The sequence below is a fragment of the Aquarana catesbeiana genome, linkage group LG03 (genome assembly GCF_042186555.1).
Source record: "Aquarana catesbeiana isolate 2022-GZ linkage group LG03, ASM4218655v1, whole genome shotgun sequence".
NCBI lineage: Eukaryota > Metazoa > Chordata > Amphibia > Anura > Ranidae > Aquarana > Aquarana catesbeiana.
This window is the reverse complement of record NC_133326.1, coordinates 607282078-607308026: the sequence shown is the minus strand read 5'-3', so window position 1 is coordinate 607308026 and position 25949 is coordinate 607282078. Positions and strand designations below refer to the sequence as shown.

The 25949-nt window shown below is 40.8% G+C and overlaps 1 protein-coding gene across 1 annotated transcript in view; it reads left to right on the top strand.

Annotated features, from left to right (window-relative positions):
- Positions 1-6436: 6436 nt before the first annotated feature.
- The window catches only part of SFRP1 (secreted frizzled related protein 1), a 37382-nt gene continuing 17869 nt past the window's right edge, over positions 6437-25949 (top strand). Inside the window, exon 1 of the mRNA XM_073622207.1 lies at positions 6437-7217. Within this exon, the coding sequence (XP_073478308.1) occupies positions 6695-7217 (523 nt within the window). The 5' untranslated portion in view covers positions 6437-6694. The remainder of the gene's footprint in view (positions 7218-25949) is intronic.

The following is a 25949-nucleotide window of genomic DNA, read 5'->3' as shown; positions in this document are numbered from 1 at the left end:
GAAGAACTATGTTTGCTACCCGATCATACCTCCTGTAGGGAGCCATGTTTGCATGTGCTGAACATCCCTCCTGTGAAGAGCCATATTTGCTAATCCATGATCATACCTCCGGTAATGTTTGCTAAGTGTGAACATATGTCCTGTGAGGAATCATGTTTGCTACTCAATTATACCTCCTGGATCGGAAGTGATGCAAGAGTTGCTATTTTAATAAAATTTATGCTTTTAAAAAACTACACCATGGGGGAATATTTTCTTTTACTCTTACATGAGGGTTGAGCGTGGGAAATGGAGTTTTATAGGGACCATCACCAAGTGATCACCTGGATACTTTGGAACAAGCCAAGACTGATGTAAAACTACTCCAATGCTACAACCATAAGGCTTATATTTTTGCCTTTTAAGGTGAGAGTTCTGGGAGCATAGAGGTAACACAAGGAGGTGAAAGCACACCGATTCAACTGTATATTTATATATTTGCACAAAAACAGCACTTTATTGGGAAAATATTGATTATATTTTGCATATCACTGTTGGAGAACAAACTATTATTTATTTATTTAATTATTTTATATTTTTCTGCAATTGACTGCAGTCAATGCATGTGAAGCACTGTATACAGTGGGAACGGAAAGTATTCAGACCCCCTTAAATTTTTCACTCTTTGTTATATTGCAGCCATTTGCTAAAATCATTTAAGTTCATTTTTTTCCCTCATTAATGTACACACAGCACCCCATATTGACAGAAAAACACAGAATTGTTGACATTTTTGTAGATTTATTAAAAAAGAAAAACTGAAATATCACATGGTCCTAAGTATTCAGACCCTTTGCTCAGTATTTAGTAGAAGCACCCTTTTGATCTAATACAGCCATGTGTCTTTGGGAAAGATGCAACAAGTTATTCACACCTGGATTTGGGGATCCTCTGCCATACCTCCTTGCAGATTCTCTCCAGTTCTGTCAGGTTGGATGGTAAACGTTGGTGGACAGCCATTTTTAGGTCTCTTCAAGATGCTCAATTGTGTTTAAGTCAGGGCTCTGGCTGGGCCATTAAAGAACAGTCACTGAGTTGTTGTGAAGCCACTCCTTCATTATTTTAGCTGTGTGCATAGGGTCATTGTCTTGTTGGAAGGTAAATCTTCGGCCCAGTCTGAGGTCCTGAGCACTCTGGAGAAGGTTTTCCTCCAGGATACCCCTGTACTTGCCCACATTCATCTTTCCCTCGATTGCAACCAGTCATCCTGTCCCTGCAGCTGAAAAACACCCCACAAAAAATGAACTTAAATGATTTTAGCAAATGGCTGCAATATAACAAAGAGTGAAAAATTTAAGGGGGTCTGAATACTTTCCGTCCCCACTCTATGTATATATATTCGTTAATTACTTAATTTTGTGATACACTTCAAGGGCCTGCACAACACCAGACAGGTCAGGAATAAAGTTGTGGAGAAGTTTAAAGCAGGCTTAGGTTATAAAAAAATATCCCAAGCTTTGAACATCTCACAGAGCACTATTCAATCCATTATTTTGAAAATGGAAAGAAATGGAAAGAATATGACACAACTGCAAACCCACCAACACATGGCTGTCCATCTAAACTGACAGGCTGGGCAAGGAGAGCATTAATCAGAGAAGCAGCCAAGAGGCCCATGGTAACTCTGGAGGAGCTGCAGAGATCCACATCTCAGGAGGAAGAATCTGTCCACAGGGCAACTATTATGCCACGTACACAAGGGCGGACTTTTCGACCGGACTGGTCTGACAGACTTTCAGGCGGACTTTTAAGGGACTTCCGACTGACTTTTTAATGAACGGACTTGCCTACACACAATCACACCAAAGTCCGACGGATTAGTATGTGATGACGTACACCGGACTAAAATAAGGAAGTTGATAGCCAGTAGCCAATAGCTGCCCTAGCATCGGTTTTTGTCCGTCAGACTAGCATACAGACGAGCGGATTTCTGGGTCCGGCTGAGTTACGACATAAAGATTTGAAGCATGTTCCAAATCTAAAGTCCGTCAGATTTTTGACTGGAAAAGTCCGCTGAAGGTCCGATGAAGCCCACACACGATCGGATTGTCCGCAAAAGTCCGCCCGTGTGTACGCGGCATTAGAGTCTGCAAAAGGCTTGAGACTGGGGCAGAGGTTCACATTCCAGCAGGACAACAATCCTAAACATACAGCCAGAGCTACAATGGAATGGTTTAGTTCAAAGCATATTCATGCACTAGAATGGCCCAGTCATGGTCCAGACCTAAATCCAATTGAAAATCTGCGGCAAGACTTGAAAATTGCTCTCCATTCAATCTGACAGAGTTTGAGCTATTTTGCAAAGAATGGGGAAAAATTTCACTCTCTAGATATGCAAAGCTGGTAGAGACATACCCAAAAAGTCTCGCACCTGTATTTGCAGCAAAAGGTGGTTCTACAAAGTATTGACTCAGGGGGCTGAATACAAATGCACGCCACACTTTTCACATATGTATTTGTAAAAAATTTTGAAAACTATTTATCACTTTCCTTGCACTTCACAAATATGTGGCACTTTGTGTTGGTCTATCACATAAAATCCCAATAAAATAAATTTAATACATAAGTTAAGGAGGTCTCCCACGGTGGGGGGTGTTCCCCGCATCCATGTCTGTCTCCCGGGGGGGCGAACTTGTCTCCAATCAAGGGGGGGGCTGATGCCGTTGGTTGCCCCCCCCCCTGAATTATCGAGCACCAGCTGCCACTGTATACTAGCAATCATAATGGTCACTTTAGCACTTGCAGGCTGTGTATAACCAGACCCTTCCTGGGCATCACCGTGGCTTATTAGTTAGTAGCACTTATGCCTGGTTGCACTGGGGTGCTTGCAAGATTTTCCAGTTCTCCAGTTCCATCCCATACTTCAAAGATATGCTGGTGGTTAAAGTGGCTCCTGTCTAAATTGGCCCTAATATGTGTACTATAGATTGTAAGCTCTGTGAGGGCAGGGAATGATCTGAATGTACAATAAGCACAGCACTGTATAAATTATCTGTACTATATAAATACCTAAAATAAATCAACATACAGGAAGCTGGCTGACCAGTGTAGTGATTAGGGTTCTCTATTATATATTACACACTATCTATACATACATAAGAGGATCGTTGGTGAGATCAATGTAGAGTTCAGTGCAGTATATCAAGCATCCACCCGCTATATGCATGCTTTTAATATACTGAGACAAGCTACATAATAGTTGTCTCTGAGGACACTATGCAGGGCAGCCTTTCCCACAGTACGGTTTGGGGGTGACACGTAGGTTAAGATGAGAGTATTAACTGGCTGCAATTTGTGCAAATCTTTCTAGGCAATTCGTGATTCGTTAATTATCCTTAAAACATGTGTGGCAATTCACTGTATCTGCCAAGAGTTTAATCCAGCAGTCAGGATTCATGAATTATGCGATTTTTTACAAGCACTTGCAAATTCAGAAGAACTGCAGTTATCCTAGAAAATATAATCTAATGCACTTCAGGTCACTCACATATCGTGAATCAATATGCTCATATCTAAAAGTGAGGGATGGCAGAAGCCAGAAGGCCAAGAGTTAGGCATACTATACCAGCCTCATTCAAACTTTTAAACACTGAGAAACTGTTGAACTAACTTTCAGGTCAAGGGAATCCATACTAATATTTAATATATCTACAGCTCGCAGGACATTCATGTAAACTGCATGTTGTCAAAATAGGAAAAAAATAGAAGAATAAGGAGTAAGGTGTAGTACAATAAAAATTGATTGGGGTAGAAAGTCCCTATTACATCAGTGAGCAGTGAAATTATATGTTACATTGGTGGCTTGAGGATAATGTCACCCCTCTAGTATTGGTAATCAGTGGAAAAGTTATATGTTATATCTTCCCTCACGTTGGTGGTCAGTGAAAAAGTGCCCCCCTGGAGCTTGTTCACATTTGACTAAATTTCGAATGCTTAACAAGTGCTCCTATAGGGTTAGTATGGACATTAGACTTGCGTCAATGAGCTTTAGTATGGGCGTTAGACTGGCATTTTACAAGTCTTAAAAACGCTCCCCAGATGCCCTATGTGCAATTTTGAAGCATTTGATGAGCATTAAGGCACATTAAAACTTCTCCACAATATGGTATAATTCAGGAAATAAACTAATTTTAATGCCCCACACCCGCACTGCAAACGCCTGCCAGGGCATTTGAGGAGTGTTACCATAGACTTGAATGGGAGGCGTTGAAAGGCTTCAAACGCCTCCTGCCTCAACATGAGGCTTCAATCTTGAAACAACGCGAGCCTAACGATTCATGTTTTCATAATGTGAACAGCACTATGTGCTGCCCATTGTATCATTTGCATAGGCATTTGAGGAGCATTTTTAATGCCATTCAAATGCCCGTTTTTAATGCCAGTGTGAACTTAGCCTTACACTGGTGGTCAGTGAAGAGCTACATTACATTGGTGGTCTGTGGAGAATGGCCTTCCTAGATTGGTGGTTAGTGGAAAAAAGCCCCGTTACACTGGTGATCAGTGAAGAACTGCATTACATTGGTGGTCTGTGGAGAATGGCCTTCCTAGATTGGTGGTTAGTGGAAAAATGCCCTCTTACACTGGTGATCGGTGAAGAGCTACATTACATTGGTGGTCTGTGGAGAATGGCCTTCCTAGATTGGTGGTTAGTGGAAAAATGCCCCCTTACACTGGTGATCAGTGAAGAGCTACATTACATTGGTGGTCTGTGGAGAATCGCCTCCCTAGATTGGTGGGCAGTGTAGAATGTCCCCATTACACTGGTGATCAGTGAAGAGCTACATTACATTGGTGGTCTGTGGAGAATTGCCTTCCTAGATTGGTGGGCAGTGTAGAGTGTCCCCATTACACTGGTGATCAGTGAAGAGCTACATTACATTGGTGGTCTGTGGAGAATCGCCTTCCTAGATTGGTGGGCAGTGTAGAATGTCCCCATTACACTGGTGATCAGTGAAGAGCTACATTACATTGGTGGTCTGTGGAGAATCGCCTTCCTAGATTGGTGGGCAGTGTAGAATGTCCCCATTACACTGGTGATCAGTGAAGAGCTACATTACATTGGTGGTCTGTGGAGAATTGCCTTCCTAGATTGGTGGGCAGTGTAGAATGTCCCCATTACACTGGTGATCAGTGAAGAGCTACATTACATTGGTGGTCTGTGGAGAATTGCCTTCCTAGATTGGTGGGCAGTGGAGAATGTCCCCATTACACTGGTGATCAGTGAAGAGCTACATTACATTGGTGGTCTGTGGAGAATCGCCTTCCTAGATTGGTGGGCAGTAGAGAATGTCCCCATTACACTGGTGATCAGTGAAGAGCTACATTACATTGGTGGTCTGTGGAGAATCGCCTTCCTAGATTGGTGGGCAGTGGAGAATGTCCCCATTACACTGGTGATTAGTGAAGAGCTACATTACATTGGTGGTCTGTGGAGAATCGCCTTCCTAGATTGGTGGGCAGTAGAGAATGTCCCCATTACACTGGTGATCAGTGAAGAGCTACATTACATTGGTGGTCTGTGGAGAATCGCCTTCCTAGATTGGTGGGCAGTGGAGAATGTCCCCATTACACTGGTGGCGAGTGAAGTTCTGTGTTTCATTGCTGGTCTGTGGAGAATAGCCCCCCTAGTGTGTTGGTCAATAGAAAAGAATGTCCCTTACGCTGGAGTTTCATGGTAAGTGAGAATGCCACAGTTAACAGATAGCTAAAAAGATGATTGGTATCAATGGTAAATTATCCGAGAGGCAGAAATTGTTCATTGCTCAGGGAACCCCTCGCAACCTCTGGAAGAATCCTAGAGAAGCCTGGTTGAGAAAGACTTTACAGTTGAATCTGCCAACATCTGGCCACTTTTCAGCTCTAGAGTGGGAAGACAGTGAAAGCTCATTTGTAAAATGTTCGGATAGTTTGCTGAACAACACTGACCTTTGCATTGCGTCAATAAACATTTTTATGCGTTCTGGCTGTCTAAACAATTTTTATGTGGTTTACAAATTGACAGAACCTTGGAGGTATGTTCACTTTAAGCGATACCGATCTCCCTAGTGCGAAAATATTTCTCAGCCAGCTGTGACTGGTAACCTGCGACAGCTGCAGGTAAGCCGTTCAGCACGTGGGGTTAATTTTGTGTCTGCACTTTTCAAGGACTATGAGTGACACTTGCAAATTAATTATGCCTGGAGGATTTTGAGGTGGAGATGTAGAGGACATAGGAGTGAGTGAAGAGGAAAGGGGTAAAATTAGGGAGGATGGGTGGTGTAAGAGAAACTGCTAGAGGTCAGAATAAGAAAGAGCAACAAGAAAGAGACAAGAGCAGCAAGGCAGCACAAATGTGAGAGGAAAAAAGTGTGACACAAGGAAGAGAGAGGGTGGAGAGGAGGAGGGACTGCACACTTTTCATTGGATCTCTCTGATTCTTTCCTGGCTAACACTTTCTGCTCTCCTCACTCCAATATCAAATTCTGCAATTACAGCAGGCAGCTCCAAGCCATCCACCAGACCTTTATACTGTGCTACTGCACTGTCAGCACTATTCTGATTACTTAAGGTAGTGTGATGTTTGTGACTTCTTTCTAATTTAAAACAAAAACTTTCACTTCAACTTTTTTTTACTTTTTTGACAGTTAAGTAGGGAGTATTTTTATTATTGGAAACAATGTCACTGAGAGGTGGCCTTTGGCCCCTGTTGCTTCTTTGGATCTCACCTGGGTTGTTATCTAAGGAGGTTCAGCCAAATGAATATGACTATGTAGGCTTTCAGCCGGAGGTTCGGAATTATCAAAGTGGAAGGTTCTATTCAAGGACACCCCAATGCCTGGACATTCCTCAAGATCTTCCACTGTGCCATGGTGTGGGTTACAACAAGATGGTGCTGCCTAATCTTCTGGACCATGAAACTATGGTGGAATTGAAGTACCAAGCCAGCAGTTGGGTTCCATTGCTAAGCAAAAACTGCCACCCCGGTACCCAGGTGTTCTTGTGTTCACTCTTTGCCCCAGTGTGCCTGGAACAGCCCCTCTACCCATGCCGATGGCTCTGCGAAGAGGTGAGAGATGCTTGTGAGCCAGTCATGCAGTATTTTGGCTTTTCTTGGCCAGAAATGCTTCGCTGTGAGCAGTTCCCGAGGGAGGACGTCTGCATAGCCTCACCAAATGCCACTCAGGCCCCACGTCCACGTAGTAAGTATCACCTGCCAAGCTTGTACTACCGTACCTACTGTTGCATTTGGGAGCACTAATATGCTTTTTGTGTATTTAATGTAGAAATGTAATGGTAGTAACCCATGCCTCTACTATGATTCAGCTTTAGTTGATTGTGTGCTATACTATGACACCAGGTACACTAGTCCGGTATAGCTCTGTATGCTGAACTGAAGTCATCGTGGGCTGTCATTCAATGGGCCACAGATTTATTCCGTTTCTATCTGTTGTATACATTTCTTTGGCTGGCCATACATTATTCACTTTCCTTTAGATTTACCTTTAATTATGTAGTGCAAGGGGTTGCCTGATTGCATACAAATTAAAATTGTTTAGGTTTGACCTCATATTATATGATTTTGGTAAATTTAAAGGAAAATTGTGCAAGAAAATTGTATAATGTATGGCCAGCCTAAGAAGGCATTGGACTTTATTTACTAAAACTAGAGAGTGCAAATTCTGGTGCAGCTCTACATCTTAGCCAATCAAATTCTAACTTCAGCTTGTTCAATTAAGCTTTGACAAAAAAAAACTGGATTGGTTTCTATGCAGAGCTGTATCAGATTTTGCTCTCTCCAGTTTTAGTAAATCAACCCCATTGCGTTACATGGAAAAGATATTTGCAAAATTAATTAATATGAAAACATCCGTCAACCTATTACATTCAATTTTCAGGAGATTCTGGTGAGTTGACTCATCACAGTATTTCATGAGACTCCAATTATACAATTTCCTCAATGGGTTAGATTTGGGGGAAAGAAAACAAAGGGACTGCAGTTCCCTCCCAACTGCTTTAACTTGGAGACTCACTCCTTTTGTTGCATTCTCAATAAGATAAATGAAAACTTATGAACCATCAGGTCTGAGAGACAGAAGATGCTGCTGGATAATTCAGTTCCCCATCAAAAACTTCAGTGTCAATTTTGGCTAAATTCTTTCAAGCAGACAAACTCATTATAGTCATATTCATCATACAGAAATCTATTGCAGCAGCTGCTCAGTTATTTAACCTGATATGTATTTAAAAACACAATTGTTATCAAAGTAATAAGTGATAATGATAAAAAAAAAAGAAAAAAAAGTAATAAGGCAAAAGTTTACTAAAATACTAATAATACCTTACAGCATTGCAAATGTAGTCACTTTGCATGGCTAGCACTTTATTAAAAGGACTTAGCATAGACATGCTGGAGTTCAGCTATTATCAGTCTTGGGTCAATTAACCTCTTTCACATATACAGACTTTTTTTATACTGAATGTCAAATAGTCACATACAGCTGACTTCACATAAATCATACCAGCGTCTGTCCTGTCTTTCTTCTTGATGATGGATCGCCCCGATACGCAAAAAGATCTTCCCACAAATTTGCAACTCTCCCTGTGTTATAATGTCCGCTTCCAACGACAGAGGCACTCATTACCCCCTGCCCCCTGGAAAACAAAAATGACCCAAATTGTCACAGAAGTTTGGAAAATGACTTGCTATAATTTGGCAGCTTATGGCCATCCTTATTGTCATTCTACCCCTAGCATTCAGGAGCAGATCAGTGCTGAAATCTCAGTACCCATGCAGCTTCTTGCCACTGTGTTGAAAAATTAAACAGAGGGTGTCACATTTGCTGATTTTCTACTGCAGATTACTTGGCAACAGCAACATTTACTAAAAATGAAAGCAACGTCTGCATTGTAAAAGATCATACACCTCTATCATTTAGATACTCATGCACCAGAGACATGTAATATCATTTTCAAATTGCATTTGATCTCAATCACTGTTTGATTTTTTTTAAGCACGATTTTGTAGCTTTTAATGAAGCATAGTGCAAATTGCAATGCAGAGTTAGGCTCGATTCACATCTATGCATGTTGCTTTTGAGCGTTTCTGCAGTGCTTTTTGCAGTGCTTGCCGCGTTTTTGAACATGCGTTTTTGCCGCAATTTGCGTTTTTTTTTTTACACTGTTGTTTTTTGTTTTTTTACACTTTGGTTGCTTAGCATCCAGCTATATACAGTGTAAAAAAAAGAAATTAAAAAAAGCAAAATGCAAATCGCGGTAAAATTGCAGTAAAACCGCGCTACTTGCATTTTGGATGCGGGTCCATTGAATTCTAATACATTTATTTATTTTATTTATTTATTTCAGGTACTTATATAACGCCGTCAATTTACGCAGCGCTTTACATATACATTGTACATTCACATCAGTCCCTACCCTCAAGGAGCTTACAATCTAAGGTCCCTAACTCACATTCATACACACTAGGGACAATTTAGACAGGATCCAATTAACCTACCAGCATGTCTTTGGAGTGTGGGAGGAAACCGGAGTACCCGGAGGAAACCCACGCAGGCACAGGGAGAACATGCAAACTCCAGCCAGGTAGTGTCGTGGTTGGGATTCGAACCAGCGACCCTTCTTACTGCTAGGAGAGAGTGCTACCACTACACCACTGTGCCGCGCAAAACGCTGCATTTTGCATGGAAAAAAAGTCCCCGACCCTTTCCAAAAGCACAGAGGCACAAAAATGCATTGATGTGAACATGTTCCATAGGAACCCATGTTAAAAAATTTCCCTGCATTTCTGCAAAATGCATCAAAAAATGCATTAGTTTGAATCAAGCCTAACTCATATAATATCCCTAAAGAACTGACTTTTCAGTGATTTTGCTAAACCGATGACAGCTGAGATCTCATTGGTGCCTGTGGGCTACTGCATTGTATAGCTGTAACTATATAGGGAATAAGCCATGTGAATGATGTTCAGGTTTTATCTTATGATTTTAATATTTCTTAGCAAAAGCATGGCATTATCATTCAGAACTGGATAGTGGGATCACAGATGGTCAGCGTTGTACCCATATGTATGAACCCTAAACCTGATATCACATCAGATCTATAGAATAATGGAAAACCCAATTTACTGGTTTGAGTGTAGAATGGCAATGTGTGCCTTTTATGTACAGCTGGCCATACGTGGAAGAATTTGATAATGAACATCCGTAATGTTGGGAATCTAGTCATTGCAGCCTAGTAATAGTGAGCTTTGGATTACTCTTTTAATTGCTACTTGAATAACAGAGATGAAAAGAACATTAGAGGAACAATTTCATTACCAAAATGTTGATGCTGATCTCTTGTGTGTGCTGATACGGTAATATAAGATTGCACTCCATACACATGGATGTTGTTATATAATTGCATCACATAAAAGGTTACATAATTACATAATTAGTCTGGTTGAAAAAACACACAAGTCCATCTAGTTCAACCAATGAAAGGTTCTGCTTTGTGGAATTGTAGGTAATTTAATTATACATGAAATAGAATTAAAGTATAGCTTAAAGCTGACCATACACCGGTAGAATTTTCAAATTTCAAAAATTTTCTTTTTCAAAATGTTCCATTTTCTAACAGTTAGAGGGGTCAAATCAACTTTCTTTTTTGTCCGTAGTGATGAGAGAATTCAAAGGAGCGGGATGGAAAATTATTTGCAACCAAATTCTAAACCCCGAAAGTGGTTTTCGTTCAGGAAAAATCTACATATTGTAATACGCATGTTCTAGGCAAGAAACCACTTTAATATATGTGATTCTATTCAAGTAGCAGTTATGGATGATATTTTAAGGGTTTTCAAATGAAATTATTTGAGTTAACGATGGCAAGATCAAATTCTCTGACAAACTTTTTTTCAGAATTTCGTTGGAATGAAATTTTACGGGTGTATTACCAGCTTAAAGTGGTTGTAAAGGACCGTATACATAGGCCGAATATCGGGCAGCATTAGCCCATTTGTACAGCAGCCAGTCTGACAGAAGCCGGCCATTCAGCCAGGTTCCGTCGAAGGTGCATGACTTAAAAAGGTCTGCTGATCGGCATCCGATCAACGCACTCAGCTAATGGCTGAGAGTGCTGGCCGGTGTGTTCTGGTGGGGGGGACAGTCCCCCTGTCAGAATACAATAGCTCAGCAGGGGAGATCGCTGTACTAACATTGCAAAGTTAGTATAGTGGCTCCTCCTGAGCGCTTCAGTTTTTTTCATTCAGCCCATTGGTTTCAATGGAAAAAAAAAACTAATAATGTGTACTAGGCTAGGTAGAAGCAATAAAGTAGCGTTCCACCCATTTTAAAGTCAGCAGCTACAAAAAGTGTAGCTGCTGACTTTTAATAATCAGGCACTTCCCTGTCCCACGGTCCAGCAATGCGGGCACACGAAGCCCTGGATCCTTTGCCCCTCCTCTCCGCGGCACCAGCATTCTAACTGTGGGCGCCCGGCTGTGGCTTCACAGCCAGGCGTGCACTGCGCATGCGCAAACCGCTCTGTGCACTGTGAATGACCGAGCAATCTTCTGGGACCTGTGACGTGTCCCAGAAGATTGCAGGGATGGAGGGGGAGCTGGGTACCTCTAAAAACAGGGTACCTGCTCCCACCCCAAAAAAATGACACGCCAAATGTGGCATGTCAGGGGGTCACCAACACTTAAAGCGGAGGTTCCATTTTGGGGTGGAACTCTGCTTTAAGGTAAAAAACCTTCTCTAAACAGGACCCACCTTATCCCCTCTAAATACTTACTGAAGCCCTATCTTGATCCAGGGCTGTGCCCCAGAGCAGCGGCTCTTACTGCTCTCTCTTCTCACTAGACTTGGAGGCAGCAGTGGGAGCCTTTGGTTCCTGCTGCTGTCATTCACAGCCTGTGAGGAGAGAGCGGAGGGTGGGGTCAAGCCATGCTGTGTGTGTCTATGGACACACAGCGCATCTCGGGAACGAGCCCACACAAGTGCCCCTATAGAAAACGGCTTGCTATGGAGGCACTCGGCAGGGGGTGGAGCCAGGAGCGCCAGCAGGGCTTTCCATAAGAGAAGGAACAGGATTCAGTGTGTGTGGGGGGTGAGGGGGGGCAATGTTTTTGCACAGAGCAGGTAAGTATGAAATGTTTGTTGTTTAAAAATAATCACATTTACAATTTATGTCAGATACCTTTTTTTATTCTGAACCACAATTCTATGTTCTCACGTTGTGCCATTGGGATATTTTTGTCCCCATGATTCCTCCAGCTATGCTAAGTTTCTGCCAATTTCTTTATAAAGCAGCAACATTTAAATAATAATGGGTAGGTACGACTGCATGATCACTTTGGGCTTCTGGCCTCCTGTGGAGAAGTCAGGAAGTATTAAGTAAAAAAATGTTTTCTTCCCAACTGGGTAACTGTTTTAATGAAGCTTTTTGAGAAGAAATCACAACATCTTGCAGTTCATTATGGTTGTTAAAAAGACCTATGGCTTCTTTAGTCATTGGGCAGGTCTTTCCATCTATGAGTAATATTACAGTAAAATTGTGGTAGAAGAAATTTAACATTATAGATTCTTAGGGTATCCAAAGGCTACCCATAATTGTAAAGTAATATGCCGTTTTATACAAGCTGGGGAATGTGGTTTCTCAGGATGGACAACATTGCATTAAAAGTAGATTCAGTTCAACTGAATTGTCCTTGATTGTCATTAGCCTCGCAAGACAGATGGCAATCTATGATACAGTGAGTTGATCTGCTTATTAGGTACAACCTGGCAATACGTAATTTACAGTGTCAATACTCAATATATTCAGAAGGTAGAAAGAACCTTTTAGCAATGAAATACCCAAGAAATGATTGCCACCCTATGTCTTTAGGTGTCTTGATAAGAACCTTAGAAAAAAATGGCCATAATTTGCTTTCCTCATGGCTTCTGGTTACGCAGACCTTTTCAGCTTGTGAAAGGCCAAGGGTCCATGTATAGAGCTTCACCCCTCTGTGCAAACACATCTTATCTTCATAAGCCTAGCAGGATAAACATTTACATTTAAATGGGCAAGGGAGTGGACTGTTAGTGGAGAAGTGAGAAAAGGCCTTTACACATCAGAGTTAATATCCTACAGACTATACTAACTACTTAGTGAGGTCATTAAGGAAGGGGGTTATCTCTGACCTCTGTAGCACTGATGACCTTCCTTACTGTACTTTGAAACAACACACATAATGCAGATTACAGCCTTGTGGCCCACCCAGTCTGTTGTCCCAGCACTCCCAGGTTGACCTTTGATATTGCTGGAAGTATGGCTCATGTCTGGAAGTATTGGCTGCAGAGACCAGATATGTAAACCAATGAATTTCTCCTATTGTCTACCTGTTGGTCTGTTAAATACACACCTAAAATAATTTTGTTTTATCTTTTCAATAAGTGCAAACAAGTACCCCTTGATCCTACCAGAAATCTTGTGAATTGATAACTTTTTGTGCTTTCTACTTGTGTTGAACTGGCATCAGTTAGATCAGCCATTCTTAACTAGGGTTCCATGGAATCCTACAATTCCTCTGGAGGTGGGCAAGGGGTTCCTTGAGCTGTGGATGACTGACCATATGAAGGTGCCTGCATAATTCTTGGTCCAATACTATTTGGTGGATCTTTTTACCTGTCAGAGATCTTCTTTACACTGACCCCCGCCCGATTAATTAATTTGAGCAGGGGTTCCTTGCGACCTGAAAAGAGGTTAAAAGGTTGAGAAAGGCTTAGGCCAGCCATACATGGTTCAAATCTCAGCCGATTCAGCACAAACTGGATGAGATTCTAATCAATAATGGGCAGGATGAATGCACCAAGTCGATCAACTTAGGTACAACCAGCCTGCCTGATTCACTTGCATTTTTCTCTAGTGGCTGCTATAGCCACTAGCGATAATCACTGCCTTCTCTCAGCTGAGGAGACCTCCCCCACCCTCCCCACGCTGGGAGAAGACAATGGCCCGGCAGGAGGGATTCCTACATCAACACTGTCTGTGTTGATGGGGGAATCAAGCACATTTCTTGATTCTCCGTGTATCTCAATCTATGTTATTGAGATGAGAAGGCAGGGAGGTGTTCTGTAGTCCTAAAATATTTCCTGTCCTGACGTGACAACTTCTCCATACAGTACATGCGTGTTGTCACCCTTGGACAGGAAGTGTGTTGTGTGTGGAACTGTTTTACTGGCAGAGTCACCAGGTGAAAAAAAAAAAAAATTAAAAAGCCTGAAAAATAAGGAAACTAATGCAGCCACCACAGCTAAGCACTGGTTAACTCCAATATGGAACATTTTTGGTTTTGGGGTTTATGCTCTAAAGACAATTTTCACTTTAATACATGCCCTAGTTTTCTAAAGTTCTCAGGAGATGTGCACGTCTAACATGCTGTACACACAATTTGGACACGTCTATAAAGGCTTCCATTCAGTTAACATGAATAGGGAAATGTGGGTCAGTGAACCAAATATGCTGAAATGCAAGTTTTTCTAATAAGAAGCAGTATGACATAGCTAGAGGGATTAATACCCTTTTTGAAGAATTTAATTCAAATACAATTTGGCTTAAATAAACTATACGTGTTTCCCACAGGTATCTAGCAAGTCTATTAGTGGAGATCTTAGGTGGTTGGAAATAGGTGATCAGTCTGCTTTGTTAATTATTGTTTATTAAGGGTATAGTCTACCTTTTACATAAAAAAAAAATAATAATAATGTATGTACTCATATTTAGAAAAAAAAATGTACATTTATTTATTTTATATGTGTTGGAGACTGTGAAGCATTGCAAGTGTGTTCAATGGATGTCTGGTGCAATGCACAGGCTCTTGCGGCCTATTTCTCCAGCCCCAGGTCTGTATAAAGGTATGGCCCTTCAGTTTTGAAGCTGGAGGAAATAATAGACTACGAGTGCGGTGATGTCACCACACTTGTGCTCCAATGAAATGCAGTTCGCTGCGGTCTCCCCTTCACGGATCCGTTTAAATGGATAATGCGGGCGTGCGGACAGAGTGCCAAATTATAGAAATAAAGGATCACTTTGTGGGCTTTGGGGTGTATTAGAAAGAAACCTCCACACTTCATTTTTATTTATGAGTTCCTATCAGATCTCTGGAGATCGGGGAGTTTGGTTCTTACTCTCCCACCCCAACCTTTACCAGTCATGTTATAGGGGTAAGTCACATTGCTTACAGTATACCTTCTTTCCATTTCTTTTTGTTTTCTACTTTTTTTTTTCTTTCATTTTGTTTTGTAACCTGACAAAAAAAAACTTAAAGTGATTGTAAAGGATTGTTTTTTATTTTTTTTAAATAACAAACATGTCAAACTTACCTCCACTGTGCAGCTCGTTTTGGACAGAGTGGCCCCGATCCACCTGTTCTGGGGTCCCCCGGTGGCTCCTCCCCACATCAGATAACCCCCTAGGAGAAGCGCTCTCCCGGGGCGGTTACCTTGCGGGCGTGCTCCCGAGTCCAGCATTTGCATCCATAGACACAGAATGCCGGACTCGGCCCCGCCCCCCGGTGCCTGCATCATTGGATTTGATTGACAGCAGCGGGAGCCAATGGCTGCGCCGCTATCAATCTATCCAATCAAGACCTGGGACCCCGTGGAGAGAGGGACAGCATGTCCCTGCCGAGGGAAATAAGGGGCTCAGGTAAGTAAAACTGGGGGGGGGGAGTTGTGGGGCTGGTTACTGCCAGGTGTTTTTTCACCTTAATGCATGGGATGCATTAAGGTGAAAAAACACAAGGGTTTACAACCACCTTTAAGGTCTGGTTCTCATCTATGCAGGTGGGTCCTGCTGCCACAGAAAGGTGTGCTGGATGCATGCAGTTGCTATTAATCCTAATGGCATGCCGCAAGCACTGAAAATCGAACCTGCATTGAACTTGCAGTTCCTCCGTGGACTGCGATTCTAGAAATAGTGCAGGGAGCATAAATGTGAACCAGGCCTTACTAAAGAACTAAAGAATTTTAAAAAAAATTACAGGAGGCTGCGGGTAGAAGAGTCCCGTGATTTACGTAAGGGAGGGGACGGTGGGGTGGGATTTGTTTGAGAGTGGGGGCTGAGAAATGTGGCCATGTGCCAATGTTCACATTTTTTGGGGAGGATTGGGAGCTAGTCTGGCTTAAAGTGTATCTAAGGCCAATTTGTTTTTTTTCTATTCTGCATAAACTGTGAAAGGGTTAGAACCCCTATCAGGTTTTTATTTTCTTTCCGTGTTTCTACTGATGAAGTTTAACATCTCTATTTGCCTTGGTGACCATAATCACTGTGATTAAATGTCAACATTTTCAGTTGTCACTGGAAAAAAGTGGGGGTGGCGGGGGAGAATCTTCTAACGGGGACACGGGTTCCGGTAAAAACTGTTTTAGAGAGATTAGACTACATGAACAAACCTGTAACACAAGCATAAGGCTTTCTAATTCAGCCATGTGACTGTAATTTTCAAATTATTTCTAACTGGACCCAGCTGAAAATAACTAACTTTTTCAAAATAAGAATACACAGGTTGATTTACTAAAACTGGGGAGTGCAAAATCTGGTGCAGTTGTGCATGGTAGCCAATCAGATTCTAACTTTTGCTTGTTCAATAAAGCTTTGACAAAAAAAAACAAAAAAAAATGGAAGCTGATTGGTTTCTATGCAGAGCTGCACCAGATTTTGCACTCTCCAGTTTTAGTAAATCAACAACTTATTGTGGAGTGTTTGCTTTGTGAATTGCTCTTTACTTTAGAGAGATTTTCTCTCCCTTCCCTTTGTTGTTCTGAGTCAGGAAGTAAAGGAAATTCTCCCCAGCGGGACACAGGCAGCCAAAAAAAAAAAAAAATGACCAGATTTTAAACCTTCTATTCTTTATTCAAAACTCAAAAACAAAAAAGTTTTAGCTTAGGATAAATTTTAACTAATTAAGTCAGGTCAGCAGAACAACTTCTAATGACTTGGAGCTGTGCTCTGCAGCTTTATACATGCGTGATATTTCTGGATAGGGGTTCCATACACCACAGTCATGAGAATTCCTGTAGTCTCTTAGAGGAACTGAATTTATTCTGCCTTGAGAAGAGGAGATTAGGGGGGATATGATCAACATGTACAAGTATATAAGGGGTCCATATAGTGAACTTGGTGTTGGGTTATTCACTATACGGTCAACACAGAGGACAAGGGGGCACTCTTTACACCTAGAGGAAAAGAGATTTCATCTCCAAATATGGAAAGGTTTCTTCACAATAATGCCCTGTACACACAATCGGATTTTCCAACAACAAATGTTGGATGTGAGCTTGTTGGCGGAAAGTCCGACCGTGTGTATGCTCCATTGAACATTTGTTGGCGGACTTTCAGCCAACAAATGTTGGCTAGCAGGTTCTCAAATTTTCCGCCAACAAATGTTTGTTGTCGGACTTTTCGATCGTGTGTACACAAGTCCGTTGGACAAAAGTCCATGCATGCTCGGAATCAATTACAAGCCGGAAAAGCCGGAAGTCTTATAAAACTAGCGTTCATAATGGAGATATCACATACGTCTTGTACGTCACTACGTTCGTAATTGTTGGCCAACATTTGTGTGACTGTGTGTATGCAAGACAAGTTGGAGCCAACAACCTTCGAACAAAAATACACGGTTTTGTTGTTGGAAAGTATGATCGTGTGTACGGGGCATAAGAGCTGTGAAAATATGGAATAGACCCCCTCCAGAGGTGGTTCTGGCCAGATCAGTAGATTGCTTTAAGAAAGGCCTGGATATAACGGTACTGATATTTATAGGTAAAGTTGATCCAGGGAAAATCTGACTGCCTCTCAGGAATCAGGAAGGAATTTTTTCCCCTGCTGTAGCAAATTGGATCATGCTTTTCTGGGGTTTTTCGCCTTCCTCTGGATCAACTGTGGGTATAAGATTGGGTATATGGGATTGTATGATATTATTCTTAGATATTTATTTATTTTTATGGTTCAACTAGATGGACTTGTGTCTGTAACTATGGGGGTTATTTACGAAAGGCAAATCCATTTTGCACTACAAGTGCAAAGTTCACTTGAAATTGCAATGAAAGTGCACTTGGAAGTGCAGTCACTGTAAATCTGAGGGGTAGATCTGAAATGGGGGGAAGCTCTGCTGACTTTATTATCCAATCATGTGCATGCTAAAATGCTGTTTTTTATTTTCCTTGCATGTTCCCCACGGATCTACAGCGACTGCACTTACAAGTGCACTTTCAGTGCAATTTCAAGTGCACTTTGCACTTATTAGTTTGCACTTGTAGTGCAAAGTGGATTTGCCTTTAGTAAATATCCCCCTATATGTCTCATTCCTCCAACTGCAGCACCTGTGGGGAAAAGACCACAAAGAAAACAATGAGCTGCTGTTTCAACAAAGCACAATAAGCTGTGCAGCTGTAAAGCACTTAGCTTTATCTTTCTTTCTTTTTTTCTGGCTCTCAGACCTATGCATGTTTAGTATCTAGAGTGAATCCCTCTATATCAGGCATGTCAAACTGTTTTTGTCCACGTTATTAATTCATTGGGTGCAGCTCCAAACTTTATGTAGCCCATTATGGCTACAGCTCTATCATTTTGCAAATCAGTAACTTTCCTAAACATTTAGGAGGGTTAACATTTTGTAAGTAGCAATAATGCTATCGGCAATCTTCATTTTTCTAGTTATCTGAAGAATTATTTATTGCCCCCAATTCAAATGTCATTCTTGCTGTCATTTACTTGTTGCAGCTTGGTTGGGATCTGGTTGGTTGTAAGGCTCCATGTACTAGACATTTGCATGACGAATACATTTTTTTGATTCGTTAATCTAGTTATTTCATTTCGTTAAATTCGGTTGATTCGTTCGATTAGTTTTCAGAATTTGTATTCGGAATTCGTAATTTTCGAATTCTCTTCGAATTTACCAATTTTTGACGATTCAAAACTATCAAATCGATACATTTTCAAATCAGTCGAAAGGAAAATGATATATTGTTTTTGAATTCCAATGCAGCAAAGTGAACAAACAAAAGAAAAATCTAAAAATTGTTTATATTTTAATTTGGGTATTCGGATATATTCAGATATATCCAAATCTCCGAATAACAAAATATTTGTCCGAATATTAATTCGGAACTAAACGAGCCACACGTGTCTACCATGTACACTGGGCTTAAAAAACTCCAGTTCCATTGGAAGAAAAAAATAACTCATATAGAACATTTTTTATACAGAGTTTAGGAAGTTTTGTGTTTTTTCTGCAAGAAAGCTCCAATCAGGAACACAAACCAGAAGGGTTTTTCTTTCCCGGCCTCTAAATGTTGAGCTCAAAATATGCCTGTAATTGTCCTAATGTGCATGGACACGGGATAACATTGAGTTTCTTCTACAGGCAGAACACAAAACTCCTATGGAAGCAACGTTTTTTAAGCCCAGTGTGCATGGAGCCTTATATGGTAGTGGTTCTCAAAGCCCCGAAGGTTAGCTAAGTGCTCAGGTACCACCATGTGTATAAATGCCAGGGATTCCTATTGTTTCAGTGTAAACTGACTTGTATCTCTGAATTCCATAGAAGTAGATGTACAGAATTTTTTTTTTTGTATCTTTTGTCAACGATAGAACAAGAGGTGGACATGTTACCAGTTCACTAAAGCCAAAACAAATGCTCTTCTCCATCTGATCAGACAGGGAATTCCTGCTGGAGGGAAGCTTTTATATAAAAAGGCCCATCCTCTCACATAAAACCATTCCTCCAGCATTTATTAAAAAAAAGCGAGAATTTCTTCGGTGGGTCACAGAAAGATGACTGGAGATTCCACGTGGAAGAGCTTGAGAAGCAGCAACTGTGAACTTGGAAAGGCGCCCAAAGGACCACTTCATCAGAATGCTCATTGGGGCAGAAGATCAATGGTCAACCATTGGATGCAGCCCTTGAAGTACCCTTTGTATGCCTTTTCAGGTATGCCCGGCTTAAGATTAAAGTGCCAAGTGCAGTTAACCATAGCAACAAAACTAGTAAACGAACCTTAAAACTAAAATAAGATGATTAAATTAAATTTAGAAAAGTAGCACAGACAGGTCTTATTTATAACACGTTGATATCCACTAGATATCCAATAGATCTAAACCCAGGTATTAAAATATCACATAAGCTATTCATGTATTTACAAGATTATTTTTAATTCTTTTAAAGTTGATTTTTAATTAAAAATGATACCTGGTTCAAAAATTACCAGCCTTGGACATACCCTTGCCCACAATTCGGCCTTCGTGAAACTAAGCGTAGTGATCCATATGGAACCTTCCTGTAGAAGGACCCACCTCTTATTTGAGGTGTACATTTTTGATGATGTCCTATGCCCAGGTTCCTTATTTTTGGAGCTTTCAATACATTATGACTAATCATGCATGGAACATGTATTGACGTTACACTTTTTTTTTTTTTTACTTTTGTTCACCCTGTCTTGTGATATGAATACATCTACTGTATAGATGAAAGAATGCAAACAAACAAAAAAAAAAAACAACAATGGTGATCCTGCTATGTAGGTCATTTTTCGCTTCCTGTTATAGGGTGACAACTGTCTGCCATTGCAACCGTTTACACATGCCCCTAATGGAGACTGCAAGTGGCTGGCACACATTACACAGCCATGCTCTGCCATTGTCACCATCAGGAAGCCATTTCAAAGACTGGGGGGGTTTATTTACTAAAGGCAAATCCACTTTGCAGTGCAAGTGCACTTGGAAGTGCAGTCGCTTTAGATCTGAGGGGGACATGCAAGGAAAATAAAAAACAGCATTTTAGCTTGCATATGATTGGATGAGAAAATCAGCAGAGCTTCCCCTAATTTCAGATCTTACGCTCAGATCTACAGCGAGTGCACTTGTAGTGCAAAGTGGATTTGCCTTTAGTAAATCAACCCCATTATCTGCATCCGATGACAGAGTAAGTGATATAGACAGGAAGTGGTTAAAAGAGCATGCAGGGAATCATCAGCACTGAGATGCAACAAAAGATGAAAAAAAAAGCTGCAAACATTATTTTATCATGAAAAAAAAGCCCAAAAATGTTTTACAAATCTAAATGTCACCCAGTTAGGGTTTAGATCTACTTTATTATTTTATTTCTTTGCACCCACATTTTATATTTGATATGGTAATCTTTTAAGAACCTTATTAATTTATATTAAATCTGGCACAAGGGGCCCCTTATGGAATTATCAAATCAGCACTCGGTTTCATTTTTGTTTGACATGAGCGATGTATATAGTAAACTATACTTACAGCATGTTAATTTACATCAAGATTTTCTGCCAAGAAGGGATGTAACCAGTTTAGCTGCAGCCAATCATTACACATGAGATTAAAATCTATAACTATAAGTGCATCCAAGGGGCAGTAACACAAGGTTTGGAAGGTGTTTATTTTATAGAACCTGGATATCCTCATTGTTACATTCAATATGTAGGAGTTTGGGAGGCTGACAGATACAGTTTGAATACTTTAGGCATTTTTTCAAATTTTATATACATTATAATAGTGACATACACAAGTCCAGATGTCCGTTATGCAACCCCCTGACTTTTCCATTGTGTTTCATGCCGTGGCCACAGATCTTGTGCATGTATGTCCAATTTAATATCCAGTAAACAAGGACTTTCTGAATGTTAATTTTCCAAATGTGTTCCCTGAAAGACGTTAATAAGAAATAAATGTGATAACATTGGGGTTGATTTACTAAAACTGGATAGTGCAAAATCGTGTGCAGCATGGTAGCCAATCAGCTTCTAACTTCAGCTTGTTCAATCAAGCTTTGATAAAAAAAAACCCTGGAAGCTGATTGGTTTCTATGCAGAGCTGCACCACATTTTGCACTCTCCAGTTTCAGTTAATCAACCCCATTGTGTTGCATTTTAGCTGAATCATTTTCATCCTACAAACAAGCAGATACCAGCTTTCATTTATTCACCTACAGCAGAATTTGATTTGTTGATTTTGGCAACACAAACATCCCCCAAGGTTTGTGTGTGGAACAAGAATATGCTACACATGACCTCAGCTCTAAATCTTTAATCTGATTTCTTAGTGATTCTACTGCAAGTGGTGAGATAATTGTGATGTTTACAACATTTTATTTGGGGGAACAATTATAAAAGTCATGCTGGTAAAAAACCATCAAAGTCTGCATCGTGTGTATTTTTTCTGAAATATGTGTTATGTATAACATGCTATTACTTTTTTTTTTTACTGTTTTGAGAGGTAAATAATTATCAGAAAAGCTCAGTAGACAGTGAAACTTTTACAGTTATAGCCTAGAGGGGCTCATAAATGCCCCCACTGTGTGTTCATTGAGCATTCTTTGTACAGAATACAGAAAGAGATTCCTAGGGTCTTATAATGCTTAAACGAACGTTTAAGTAACCCTTGTGTGTATGAAGACCCCCTGTGTGTATGAAAACTAAAAGGAGAACATAATAAGAAAAAAGAGAAAATAATAATCCAAAATTTGATTAGCTACAAAGGTTTGTTATACTTATAAATATTAGCAGTCCCCTTTATACTGCCTTATGGAGTCCATACATGAGATGGTTCAATGAAGACTTACAAGCCCATACAAATATAAAAGAACATTCAACATATTTATTCAGAAGAACACAACTGTATGAGCCAAATTGAGGAGACTACCAGCACAGAAAAAAAACCTGACTGTGTGGGTGAATTCATTTACTACTTTCCCATAAACAAAATTCAAAATGCTCCCCAGCTGTTAAGGGAATATACTTCTGTAGTCATAGTGAAGGTATAAATCTACCCAAAACATACAAGTAGACCCAGGTTGAAGGGTCTCAACCAGCAGGGGAAAACTGAAGAAGATAGCAGGGGGTCTGACCAGGATAGCAGGGTAATTGCTGAAAAAGATAGCAGGGGGTCAATTGTACCCCTAACAGCTGAAGTTTAAATGAGGGCCACCAAGGAGGGCAAATTTAAGTCACAAAGGATAGTGTTGTAAATGAGCAGCTGCTGCTTGCCAGTCTGAATTTTCTGTTCATTGCTGATGTCTGTCATGATTTAAGATCGACATATAACCATCACCAAAAGCCTTGAATATTTTTGTCTACTATTTTCCTTCTACCTTATTAAGAACAGTACGAAACTCATATACAGAAGGCCATCAGGTTAGATAAACCATTAGTTCTTATGATCTATTGCTTCAAATCCATGAAGAAATATGTTTGTACCATACAACTGTGCATCTCCATAGGAACTGTAAACACTGATGACTCCAAACACATCTTTGGAAACCTGTAGCTCATTGCCCAAGTATAATTATCCTGGTTTTCTTTCTTTCAAAAGCCTAAAAGCCAAAAGTTTCCTGCATACCTACTTGCTTTATTTAGAAGAAAAAACTTTCTCAAAACAATGGCAAATACAGAGCTTGGAAAAATGGCCAGATTCAGTAATTCACACAGGCATTAATTGTCTTATCGAAATAATTCCAATGCGATCGTGCAGGAATTTGACCATGAATGAACCTAAAACCATCATAAACAGATGAACAATGAACATTTCATTAGGGAGAGGTAATCCAATACCATGTGTGCTCTTCTATGGAATGATTGTTCCTGATGGAATTATCAAAGTTTTCATGAATAGGGAGCTTACAAAATAGTTAAGCATCACTTATTCTTGAACCTTTAATACATGCATCCAAATTAGAATGTTTGCTAAAAAGAGTAAATGATTTATTAATGAAATAAACTAATGAAGGCATGATCTATACAATAACACACACATATCTTTTCATGTGACAACACTGAAGAAATGATACTTTGCTAAAATATATGGTAGTGAGTGTACAGCTTTTATAACAGTGTAAATTTGCTGTCCCTTCAAAATAACTCAACATACAGGGCGGCACAGTGGCGCAGTGGGTAGCACTCTCGCCTAGCAGTAAGAAGGGTCGCTGGTTCGAATCCCGACCACGACACTACCTGCCTGGAGTTTGCATGTTCTCCCTGTGTCTGCGTGGGTTTCCTCCGGGTACTCCGGTTTCCTCCCACACTCCAAAGACATGCTGGTAGGTTAATTGGATCCTGTCTAAATCGGCCCTAGTATAGGTATGAATGTGAGTTAGGGACCTTAGATTGTAAGCTCCTTGAGGGTATAGGGACTGATGTGAATGTATAATATATATATGTAAAGCGCTGCGTAAATTGACGGCGCTATATAAGTACCTGAAATAAATAAATAAATAAATAAATACAGCCATTAATGTCTAAACCGCTGGCAAAAAAAGTGAGTACACCCCTAAGTGAAAATGTAGAAATTGGGCCCAAAGTGTCAATATTTTGTGTGGCCACCATTATTTTCCAGCACTGCCTTAACTCTCTTGGGCATGGAGGTCACCAGAGCTTCAAAGGTTGCCACTGGAGTCCTCTTCCACTCCTCTATGACGACATCATGGAGATGGTGGACGTTAGAGATCTTGCACTCCTCCACCTTCCATTTGAGGATGCCCCACAGATGCTCAATAGGGTTTAGGTCTGGAGACATGCTTGTCCAGTCCATCACCTTTACCCTCAGTTCTTTAGGAAGGCAGTGGTCATCCTGGAGGTGTGTTTGGGGTCATTATCATGCTGGAGTACTGCCCTGCGGCCCAGTCTCCGAAGAGAGGAGATCATGCTCTGCTTCAGTATGTCACATTACATGGCATTCATGGTTCCCTCAATGAACTGTAGCTCCCCAGTGCTGGCAACACTCATGCAGCCCCAGACCATGACACTCCCACCACCATGCTTGACTGTAGGCAAGACACACTTGGCTTTGTACTCCTCACCTGGTTGCCGCGACACACGCTTGACACCATCTGAACTAAATACGTTTATCTTGGTCTCATCAGACCACAGGACATGGTTCCAGTAATCCATGTCCTTAGTCTGCTTGTCTTCAGCAAACTGTTTGCGGGCTTTCTTGTTCATCATCTTTAGAAGAGGCTTCCTTCTGGAACAACAGCCATGCAGACCAATTTGATGCAGTGTGTAACGTATGGTCTGAGCATTGACAAGCTGACCCCCCACCCCTTCAACCTCTGCAGCAATGCTGGCAGCACTAATAAGTCTATTTCCCAAAGACAACCTCGGGATATGACGCTGAGCACATGCATTCAAACTTCTTTGGTCGACCATGGCAAGGCCTGTTTTGAGTGGAACCTATCCTGTTAAACAGCTGTATGGACTTGGCCAGCTCAGTTCCAGGGTCTTGGCATTCTTCTTATAGCCTAGGCCAGTGATGGTGAACCTTGGCACCCCAGATGTTTTGGAACTACATTTCCCCTGATGGTCATGCACTCTGCAGTGTAGGTGAGTATTATGGGAAATGTAGTTCCAAAACATCTGGGGTACCAAGGTTCGCCATTACTGGCCTATGCCATCTTTATGTAGAGCAACAATTCTTTTTTTCAGATCCTCAGAGAGTTCTTTGCCATGAGGTGCCATGTTGAACTTCCAGTGAACAGTATGAGAGAGTGAGAGCAATAACACCAAATGTAACACACCTGCTCCCCATTCACACCTGAGACCTTGTAACACTAACGAGTCACGTGACACCGGGGCAGGAAAATGGCTATTTGGGCCCAATTTGGACATTTTCACTTAGGGGTGTACTCACTTTTGTTGCCAGCAGTTTAGACAATAATAGCTGTGTGTTGAGTTATTTTGAGGGGACAGCAAATTTACACTGTTATACAAGCTGTACATTCACTACTTTACATTGTAGCAAAGTGTCATTTCTTCAGTGTTGTCACATGAAAAGATATAATAAAATATTTACAAACATGTGAGGGGTGTACTCACTTTTGTGAGATACTATGTATATATATATATATATATATATATATATATATATATATAGATATA